Source organism: Asterias amurensis, chromosome 8 (genome assembly GCF_032118995.1).
Source record: "Asterias amurensis chromosome 8, ASM3211899v1".
Lineage (NCBI taxonomy): Eukaryota > Metazoa > Echinodermata > Asteroidea > Forcipulatida > Asteriidae > Asterias > Asterias amurensis.
The window spans coordinates 17,540,783-17,552,798 of NC_092655.1; the positions used below are offsets into that span (position 1 = coordinate 17,540,783).

A 12,016-nucleotide genomic window follows, 5' to 3' on the forward strand; every position below is an offset into this window, starting at 1 on the left:
AATACGCAAAATAAACGGCGCGGGTTGTTCAGCCAGTCTCGGTGAAATGTACACCTGATGCAGGGAGGGAAGAGACTGAGAGAGAGAGACGAAGAGAGGCACACTGCATCCTAGTTTTGGATGATGAGCGTACATCGTCATGACGGACTGATCGATCTGATGATAGTGCTGGCAGTTTGAATAACTACCTGAGTGAAGTTTTCTTTAGTGCAGTCTACTGTGTGGATTGATACAAAACATTTTTTCTTTCGGCAACAACACACCAACGTGTCAAAATGGGAGCTGAACAATCGGATTGCACCGCTTTCCATGATCTCGGGAACATCACAGATTCCAACCTCCTTGATGGATGGTTTCGGGACAATATAACCATTGCAATGTTAACAGTGGTTATGCCCATCTTGTTCGTTGTTGGCTTAGCAGGTAACCTGGCTTTCCTCTTCGTAATGGTCAGGGTGTCGTGGATGCACACAGTGACCAACTATTACCTGGCTAATCTCGCTGTGGCAGATATCTCCTTTTTGGTTGCTGCGATCGGGGAGAAGATGTGGGGTTACTGGGCCACCCCGATCGAGCTGGACACAGCGTCATTCATGGGACGCTCGGGATGCATCGCCTTCAACCTCCTCAAGCTAATAACATTCTTTGCGTCGCTATTCCTGGTCACCCTGGTATCGCTTGAACGTTTCTACGCAATCTGTAAGCCCGTTCAACATTGGATGCTAAGCGACAAGGGACGGACGGTCAAACTAGTCGGCGTGTGCTGGCTCCTAGCTCTGACATTCGCATGCTGTCTCGTCCCGGCTAACTCAGACATTCATGTGAGTTGCTTCACGTGGCCGAATCTGGAGCATTTCAGGGGACTCTCCAAGGTGACGGCAACCTGTGTACCGTCCCACGAGTGGATGCTATCCGTCTCGCTAGGCATGCAGACGGTACCCTTCGCCATCGCAATGGTAGGCAACATTTTACTGTACATCGTAATCATTACCAATTTGAACAAGAGAGTCGCGGCAAAGGAGAAGAAGCAGACGACCTCCAGGCAGGGGTCGGCCACTAACGCCCCGGCCCCGCAGACCCAGAGCCACCAGATCAGGAACACGGTGGCCAGAATGCTCATCGTCAACGGCACTCTATTCTTCATATGTCTGGCCCCTTTCCAGTTCGCCTCCTTCGCAAATCTAATACTCAGAGAGCTCAACATTCAAACGTTTGCGCGGGAACACATGGCGATCATCCTGGCCGTCTGCCGGACTTTAACGTACCTCAACTCCGTGGTCAACCCCTTCGTGTACACGGTCACTAATAAGAGATACCGGCACGCGTTTTACGTAGCCTTCACCTTCAGTCGGAACGAGCAACGCCAGAGGTACTCCAAAAACACATCAGTCGTCACCACGGACATGTCAACCCGCATGTGAGCACACCCACACACACACGTCATCCACTAACACGGTGAGTATGCCTAAACACAGGCGGTGGAAGGAAACAACTTCACCACCAGAGGTCAGTTGGAAACAACCGAGTGAGAGAGATTTGAAAAAAAAGTGATCAACACGTGGCGGCCAGTTAAACGCCAAACAGACCGAGAAATCCAACGCATTTTCCTGTCGCCCTCCACGCTCTGTAACAAAGAGCTTTACACTATTCATTGGAAACCAACCCAAGGATCGCTGGGCATCTTTCATTTCTCGCATGAAGCGCTCGATAAATCCACTACGAGCGATTTCGTTTCAGATAAGCAAAAAAAAAAAAAAAAAAAAAAAACAGGAGTTACTGAAATCCTGTTTAAGGCTAGTGATCTCGACTCGTGAACCAGTCGAAAGTCGTCGCTTTAAAGATCTCGGCTGATTTTGATATCCTGTTCAATATTGTTAAGAGTTTACCCTTTTCACTCCAGTTAAGACACTGGACACTATTGGTAATTACTCAAAATATTTTATTAGCATAAAATTTTACTTGGTAACAAGCAATGGAGAGCTGCTGATGGTATAGAACATTGTGAGAAACGACTCCTTCTTATGTAGCGTTGTTTATGAGAAAGAGGTAATTTCTAACTAAAAAAATAAGATACTTCAGCTGAAGCCTTTTATTATACATCTGAAAGCACACACATTGTTCTCTTGCAACTTCGATGACCAATTGAGTCCGCATTTTCACAGGTTTGTTATTTTATGCATATTGTTGAGATACACCAAGTGCGAATACTGGTCTTTGACAAATTACCAAAGGTGTCCAGTGCCTTTATGAGTATCCCTGTCACTCCACTTCAAACACATGCATGGGCACGTTCGCTCTACAGCTGACAGTACTGACGTCATATTGCTATGGTTTAAACAAATACTATCATGCAACGAGAGAAAAGTGCTCTGTAATCTTTGCATTGCACTTTCCGAAACCAGTAACATGAGCAAAATTCGAAATAGACCCCAAAACAGCGTTTTTTTTTCAATCGTGCTTGTTCTGAAATCTACATGTAACTTGACAAACCAAACCAAGCGACGCAGTGAGTGCATGTGTGTGATAGTAATGTAATTTTGACTCATTGATTTTCTGTGGAGGGTTCGGTCCAATTATAGAAAAAACCGGTTACGTTAAAGGGTGTTTTGAATGATATGGTTTGCAGGTATACACACATTTCGCAGGCAGCCATGACGTTTTCAGTAATGCTTAAGGTATAGTGACGATGCAGTAATGATTAAGGCCGCAGAATAAGCGGACTGTTTGAAAATTTGATTACAAAAATGATCTCTGCTTAGTGTTTGACAATAATATAGGAGTGTTCTCCTGCAAAGTCTTTATCACAACAGCATTGGAAATGTTTGGTGTAAAACGAACCAAAGGTCTCCACGTCTGGTCTAACAATAAATCTCTAGTATTTGTTGTTTTATCTTTTTTGAAGAAAAAAATATCACATAAATTCCAAAAGGAAAGAAAAAACCTCACACACACGTAAACTGTTTGCCAGATTACGTAAAAAGAAAACAAGAAACGAGTGACACTATTGCACTTTTCATAGTTTACAATTTTAAGAAATTACAATAAAAAAAAGCTAAAGAAAACAGTCACCAACTAAGCTTGAAGAATACAACTACGCATGAAGAATACACCAACATCTGTCGTACATTGTGTTTGCTATACAAGGACTATATCATTACATACACCCTTCTGGAGGCTATCTGAAAATTGTTAAAGCTATTTTCGTTACGTTGTAATATAAATAATCCAAGGGTAATGTATAAAGTGTTTGTACGCAGTATGCTTAAAAAACAAATGTTGTAAATTTGCATAATATACATGGTGTATTCGGAACAACCCCAACACAGCTTAAAGGCAGTGGACACTGTTGGTAATTACTCAAAATAATTATTAGCATAAAACCTTACTTGGTAACAAGTAATGGGGAGCTGTTGATAGTATAAAACATTGTGAGAAACGGCTCCCTCTGAAGTACCGTGGTTTTCGGGAAAGGAGTAATTTTCCACGAATTTGCTTTCGAGACCTCAGAATTAGATTTTGAGGTCTCGAAATCAACATACAACTTCGTGTGACAATGGTGTTTTTCCTTTCATTATTATCTCGCAACTTCGATGACCAATTGAGCTCAATTTTTCACAGGTTTGTTATTTTATGCATATGTTGAGATACACCAAGTGAGAAGACTGGTCTTTGACAATTACCAATAGTGTCCAGTGTCTTTAAATCGAAAAACGTACTAGCTATACTGAGTGTATATACTTTGGAATTGTGAAGATGGAACTATAAACCTGTACATAAAAGCTTCAATAATATCGCTGTATACAACTCATTACAGCGCTCAATGTTAAAGGTCGAAATTGCAAAGTGGAGACTCGCTCTTAATTTGTTCTTGACTACATAATCTCGCGGGTTTAGTTGGTATGACACTGCTCTAGAATTCCTAAAGTCGTGGGTTCGTATCCAACCCGAATAATATGCCTGTAATTTTTTTAATTATACAGTGCTAACACATATCGGCGTTTAATGGTAAAACAATTTTTTTTTTTTTACCCCCGATGCCATTTTAACTTCTATTGTGTTATTATGCAACAATGTTAACATGTTGGTTTGGGTATTCTGTATAATTATGAAGATTTCTTTGGGTAATTGATCTACCACTTCCAAAATGTGTGATCGAAAACACCAACCATTATATACTAGTGATTATATCCAAGTATAGCCACAACCGCCCATACAGCATGATTAAAACGAAAAATATGATAGCATAATTTCCCTATACCCTTGGGGGCATCAATGATAACATCCAAAGTTCATCTTTGTCGTGCATTCATAATCTAAACACTAAAAAGCCAAGGCTATCTATAAACAGCCAGATTGGTCAAAATGAGAAACTGAGTGGCTGGTGTGGACTCAGCTGCCCATGGGTCATTTTTTTTAGCAAACAAGCAGCAACCAAGGAATGGCGTGGCTAACGGTGCACCCAAGACGCACTAGTCAAGTTAGACTTGATTCAAGTCCCGTTCTCGTGTGAGAGGTCGCTTAGCATATCGCGCCAACTGCACTATCAAACGCGCTCGCCGTCACAATGTGGTCCTGCGTGCGGAACAGGTTGGGGAAGGCTAGCCTTGCACAAAGCAGTCGCATTATTCACTCCGAAAAGACGCCGTTGTAACCCACCCGTATACACTGTGCTTACCGTGACACAAAACAACAGTTTACTGTTGATGTCACGGTATTGGGACTTGAGTAAACGTCTATATTCAAGTCAGTAGAGCCACGATGGTTGTTTAAGGTTTTAAACTAACCCGCGTTTCAGCCCGTCCACAGCTGTGTCCCTGAAAGTTGTTTTTATACACGCAAAAACCTCATAATCTCATAATGGTATTTGGCACTTGGGGGAAACAAGTCGGACAAGATAGTACAATGACTGGCCTACATGCTCGAGTTGGCTTTAATGAAGTTGCTTTTTGCTGATCTTGTTATCGCTGGACTACGTGCTCGAGTAGGTTTTAAGGAAGTTGCTTTTTGCTGATCTTGTTATCGTGTTAAAATGACACAATGGGTGTTGTCCCTTATAGATACAAAACAAAAATCCAAATTAAAACTAATTTCTGATTTTTTGTTTTACTTAACCTAAGTTATTTTAACACCCTTTGATTTTTGTTATTATCTCTTTGGTATCTTTTATGTGATAACACCTATGGTGTTAATTTGAACACCACAGTTTATGCATGTCTGATATACTAAATCCTAAACCACAAGTGTTGGGAAACTTCTATCAGATTTAAACATTGAAAGAACAAAAATGTCCAATGGCCATGGCCTATACACTGCATCCTTTAATGTACAAACAGCTTTTGCCTGGTTATGCATTTTACCCTGTCGTCAAGTGCTGCAGAGTATCAGGTACTACAAGTTGATGGACATTTACGTATAAACAAGCAAAATAATTAGCCACCTTTTCCTTATGAGTGAAACAATGAAAATGGAATGCAGTGTTTATTTCTAATTTAAAGTCCATGCTAAACAGTACTGGAAAAGAATGCGCTATTCACAATGAATTTACAGGCACTGGGATTAATGTAATTCGCCACTCCAGTAGAAGAAGGGGAAAAATGTATGTAAACAAAAGTGTATTTTCATAAACGATCAAGGGGGCAATTTGACAGCTTGTGTGTGGGTGTGTGCAAAATAATCAGCAATGATATTTGAGCTTCTGCGACGTTAATGTGCTGGCAACAAACACCGGCGAGCCAGCGTGCCTTTTGCTACGCTATATGATTAGCAATGTTTATGAAGTGCAAATTTTGCTTACTCTCTAAATGTCAAAGAGTGAAAAACACCACTCTTTACATTTCGAGCTGTCCCTCATATGGCTCTTCAAAAAGAGTGGTGGTTATTTCAATCTTTTAGTGGGGTTTCACCCAAGGACAGAGTGAAAAATCACACAAAAAAGGTGCAAAACTTCAATCTAAAAGAGTAGAAGACCACTCGAAAAAGAGTTGTCCTTCATGTGGCTCTTCAAAGAGTGCCTTTTCACTCTTTTACATTAAGCGAGTACGGCTGCCCCGTATCGTAAGCGAAATAAACTGCTTACAGGCTACGATGGGTTATGTTAATAGCCAAAGCCAGCATGATGAATGCGACGGGTTTGAGTAAAGATCGCGTTTGTATTAACGCTTGCTTATTGGACAGCTGATATATTACAACATGCTTTCTCTATAGATGGTCATGAGAGGAGTTGATATAAATAAATGTTGGCAAGAAATGCCGTAATTGTGTTCTTTGGTTCTACTCTACGGCAAAACAGCCTAACGTAAAAAAAAAAACAGTTTGATAAAAGCAAGTACATAAGAGATCAGCTGTGTTAATAATAATAACAAACCAGGATGGAAGTGTAAAAAGAAGCTGAGATAGGTCATGGTATATTCACATCCATAATTGCCTTTGAAGTTTGGAAATGGACAAAATGTCCCTCAATTAACCCAGAAATGATTTTATATAAGAAACCAACATTTTTGAGTTAGACTGTTTTTCCATTGAAGGCCCAAGTAAGGCAAGAAACTCCATTTTTATATAGATTCTTTCGATATAGATTGGCGCACCATTTCTAAAACCACCATCATCGACCGTCAGTTGTGTTGTTTAACGGGAAGCTACACGACCGTTTGGTAATTACTCAAAACAAATATTACCTTAAAAACTGACTTGGTAACGACAGTGGATAGCTGCTGGTAGTATAAAACATTGTGAGAAACGGCTCCCTCTGAAGTAACGTATTTTTTTTTAAAAGAGGTAATTTCTCACTAAAATAATAAAAGACTTCGTCTTTTATTCCTATCTGAAAGCACACAAATTCGTCTAACAAGGTATTTTTTCTTTCATCGTTTTCTCCCAACTCCGATAACCAATTGAGTTCAAATTTTCAAAGGTTTGTTATTTTATGCATATGTTGAGATACATTAAGTGAGAACACTGGTCTTTGACAATTACCAATAGTGTACCTTCCCTTAAAGACAGTGGACACTATTAGTAATTGTCAAAGACTAGTCTTCACAGTTGGTGTATCTCAACATATGCATAAAATAACAAACCTGTGAAAATTTGAGCTCGATCGGTCATCGAACTTGCGAGATAATAATGAAAGAAAAAAACACCCTTGTCACACAAAGTTGTGTGCGTTTAGATGGTTGATTTCGAGACCTCAAGTTCCAAATCTGAGGTCTCGAAATCAAAATCGTGGAAAAATACTTCTATCCCGAAAACTATGGCACTTCAGAGGGAGCCGTTTCTCACAATGTTTTATACCATCAACCTCTCCCCATTACTTGTCACCAAGAAAGGTTTTATGCCAATCATTATTTTGAGTAATTACCAATAATGTCCACTGCTTTTAAAGGAAGGTGATTAAAAAAGACGGTCAAACTGACTGATAAATGATTGCGCTGTCCAATTTAGAGAATTGAGAATCATAAAACCGTAAAATAAACATTACATGTTTTATGGATGTGGTTCATGCTCACTCTAAATAATTTCGACAACAATTGTGCTAAGCATGACACTATAATACGCAGATGCCCATATCTCTGATGTGACAACAATAGTAAAGGTATACTTTGAGCCAGCTTCGACGCCAAATTAATTACAAATGATCAACTTCGTGACGTTCACCATGCCTTCATTATTAATCCATTGATATGAATGATGTTCTCCTCAAGCGCGTGCTTTACTCAACGCCAGCCAATCGCCAGCCGTTATAGGGTTTTCTACGTTCTATTTCAGCCAATCGCAACCGCCGTTATGTGAGATGTTCGGTTTGCAATCATTTCGAGACGACCTCTAATTTGACACGTTTAATTTTGTTGCTACGTGCAGCAGTGACATTTCACGATGACTGACACTGTACACAAAAGACTTATTCGACCCGACGATCATAAACAAAAATAATTAACGTTTAAAAAAGCGGACCTTCTGTTTACAGGCACTAGACACTATTGGTAATTACGCAAAATAGTTGATAGGATAAAAACTGACTTAGTATCGAGCAATGGAGAGCTGTTGATAATATGCATTATTGTGAGAAACGGCTCCCTCTGAAGTAATGTAGTTTTTGAGAAAGAAGTAATTTCTCACTAAAATATTTTTTTATTTAATAAGCTGAGGTCTACATTTCAAGGCATCTGAAAGCACATAACTTGTGCGACAAGGGTGTTCTTTTTCCATTATTCTCTCGCAACTTCGACGACCAAATGAGTCTAATTTTTCAGGTTTGTTAATTTATGCATTTGCTTAGTTGAGATACACCAAGTGAGAAGCCTGGTCTTTGACAATTACCGATAGTGTCCAGTGTCTTTAATACAGCCTCATGTTCTGATACAGCATTTTCCTTTTATGTATAATGCACATTTTAATGTATACTTACATTTACAAGGTAAAATGGTTTACCCGCAGTAAAACATATCGACATATATATTCAACCATATTGGTCATATGAACATGAAATAATTAGTTTTTGCTAACGAAACAGTTGCTGGCAGTTTAACGAATTTTTAAATCCACCATATACATAAACTTACAAACCTGTATAAAGTTTGAGATCATATGGGTTATGGGAATAGTGCAAAACGATTACACAAAAAAATTGCATGACATCGTCTCAGAAAAAAACAACCCCAAAACAACCTAAAAACGGGAAAATAGCTTTATTTATTTATCTTCAAACAAATATTTCAAGGGATGCTTTCTACTATTATCATCATTAGACCGTGTAAGTTTTATGTAAATCTGTGATCTTAGACGAGTTTTTTTATTAACCAATTTTGTAATATTCCTTGAAATGTATACTTAAGGTGCAATGGTCAACCCTCAATTAAATACACAGCCTGGTAATGCCACCCACTGCAAACCATGATAGTTATTAAAGTATATGGGCACCATTGTAACATGTCAAACACCATGCAGTATCCGCAATTTATAATAGTCCAATAATTATTGTACATAGAAACAAAAGGCTGTGAAAGTTTAAAGGGGTAGAATATTTTTTTTAAACAGTTTTAATCCTATATAAATATACATGACCACGGCTTCACGTCCCATCCGAAAGACGCAGCAACATGTAAGAAAATAGTAACGCGTCAAAAAAAAACAAAAAAACAATTTTATATGATCCAACATTTAAAGGCAATGTACCTTTTGTCTTTGGAACAGTTCAATACTTTTAATCCTATATAAAAAATAGAGGACCTACAATTACTTCACGTCCCATCCGAAGGACGCATCAATAATGGTTACAGTGTCTTGCTCTAAGAAAAACAAGTAGGACGATCGGGATTCGGGCGAGCCCACACACTCCCGATCAGAATTACCAGGGCTCAATTTCATGGAGCCGCTAAAGCACAAAAATAGTCTAAGCAAAACAAAGTTACACTAACCAGAATAAGGTCACCAGCCCAAACAATCATCTGTGCAGTTTGTGACTGGTATCCTGCTCATTATAGCTAAGCAAGTGGCATTCAAGCAGTATTTTCTGTTCAAGCATATCTTTCTCAAAAATTTAGCCTAATATAAATTAAGTTAACAGAAACCAATCTCCCCTACCTTTAACAACCGTCACACGAAACATCAATTACTCTCTCTAGTAAAAACCCAAACCCAAAAGCCCGATCTATTTGGCCGTGTATTTCACACGCCGTAATGTCTGATCTGGGGCAATACAAATTGAATTGTCTTAATCGACCGGGCGATGTTATTTCCTACAAACCGAGGCGAGCTCTATGAGCCAGGTGCAAATCAGTATTCAAGGGAAGAGCCGTCCCCACCTGTCGATTTAGTAATAATAAGTCCACCATTGGCTCTCTCTCTCCAGGTCCCATGTAATGCCTTTTCGGAGACTGAAGTTTCCAACTTCATATTTGCTTCAAGGTGGATTGAGGATGAAATGGAATATTGTATTAAAATGAATTAGAACGCTACATTTGTTGTGAGGGTCGAGGATATACAAAGAAAGTTACTAGCTTCTAGCTTGGAGCTCAACTGCGGGTTTGGACTAGGGCTGGATTGAAATGTTTGGCTGAAATTGCAATTTGGTTTGTAATTTCTTTCCTCTTCCTATTTTTTTTTTAAAAATCTTTGCGCAATGTAGGCTCCGTTCTAGTTAAATTAACAACTGATATTAAAGACACTGGACACTTTTGGTTATTGTCAAAGACCAGTCTTCTCACTTGCTGTATCTCAACATATGCAATAAATAACAAACCTGTGAAAATTTGAGAGATAAAGTTGCGAGATAATAATGAAAGCAAAAAACACCCTTGTCACACAAAGTTGTGTGCATTTAGATGGTTGATTTCGAGACTTCAAAATCAAATTCATGGAAAATTACTCCTTTCTCGAAAACTATACGTCACGTCAGAGGGAGCCGTTTCTCACAATGTTTTATACTATCAACCTCTCCCCATTACTCGTTACCAAGTAAGGTTTTATTCTAATAATTAATTTGAGTAATTACCAATAGTGTCCACTGCCTTTAAGATGTTTGTTAGCATATTGCTATCAATATGTCAGCATGAGGTTTCATCGTATCTTCCTGTTTAATTATCAATTAAAATGTGGTTGATTAGTGTTTTTGAAACGGGGGTAAACATAATCAAGTTTCTTTAATCCGCATCGATGCTCATGTCTTTTGTTACGGATTCACAAGAAGCCCTTTTTACGGATTTCCAAATCGGTTTATACGAATTAGCAATCCTTTCGTTCTTGTTGTTTAATCGAAATCCGTTCTTCTGGGTTAGTTTTACGTTTGCTAAATTATAGCATCACAATCTGATCTTATAGATTCACAATCCGTGAATCCATGATTATGTTATATACCAACCCTCTGCCAATATTATAGATCCACAATCCGTTCTTTTCACACTCCGTTATAATATATTCACAATCCTTTCTGATAATTCTCAATCCGTTCATATAGATTCAAAATCCATTAGTCCTAATCACATAACCACCTGACAATGTGACCTTCAAATAGCCCACTTATCTTCAATGGCGTATTCGTAACACCGTATGTGAATCCGTAATAACAAATCTTGAATCTGTCATTGTGAATCCATGAAAAACGGATTGTGAATCTGTGAAAAAGTGGTGTTTACTTATTGACACAACAGTTCCTTTCTCAGTGGTACCATGCACGTTTTTGGAGTTGTTTGCCCGTAAACTAGGTTCATGGCGTTTTATTACATTAATTTGAACGGACACAATTTTAACCAGTCGTGAAAAACGAGCCGTGAAGCAAATGGAGTGCATACCGTGTGTTTTTCATTACGTCGCCCACACGCAAAAACCGTGTCCTCGATGTAAAGTTAATAGGTAAACGATAGACCCTACCCACCCGTGACAAAATTGCAAACAGACGAGTTTGATAAAATGCCAAACTCATATGAAAGAGAGTAAACAGTTAGGCCTACACACCATATCCTATTTCATTTTGACTAGTTTCAAATCAAATTTCCATCAGCTGCCTCTTTAATTTTTTTAAGGGGGTCTTGATTATTTTCAGATGTAAGGGTAAATATGAAAGTTACTGACGCAAGCTATTCAACGGGCCAAGTTCTTTTACAAGACGGTCTATAGAGCCCGTACCGCGGCCTGTGCGCCCCAGGCAACCGTGTAGCACGAGAAAGCGGTGGGTTGTTTTGGGAGGAAAAAGACCCAACGGCAAACATGTTTCTTGCCACTATTTTCACATACCACCGAGTACTAGATTGTATTTTGCAGCGGACGAGACCATCACACTGTACACATCTTGTGAATAATAAACTTGGTAATCATTTTGACACCTGCTCAAATGGTTTGTAGCATTCAAACACACCCAAGAATCTATATATTAAAACATGTTTAAAAACACTGGACACTATCGGTATTTGTCAAAGGCTAGACTTTATGCACAAAATAACAAACCTGTGGAAATTTGAGCTCAATCGGTCGTCAAAGTTGCGAGATAATTATGAAAGAAAAAAACACCCTTGTCACACAAAGTTGT

The 12,016-nt window shown here is 39.0% G+C and overlaps 1 protein-coding gene across 1 annotated transcript; it reads left to right on the forward strand.

Annotated features, from left to right (window-relative positions):
- Positions 1–275: 275 nt before the first annotated feature.
- Positions 276–1,421, forward strand: LOC139940277 (neuropeptides capa receptor-like). Its single transcript, XM_071936473.1, has one exon. It carries the CDS (start codon positions 276–278, stop codon positions 1,419–1,421), a length of 1,146 nt encoding a protein of 381 aa, XP_071792574.1.
- The last annotated feature ends 10,595 nt before the right edge of the window (positions 1,422–12,016 follow it).

Bases quoted from the DNA above. Each gene is read 5' to 3' on its own strand.
- LOC139940277 (XM_071936473.1), top strand. From the start codon at position 276: ATGGGAGCTGAACAATCGGATTGCACCGCTTTCCATGATCTCGGGAAC.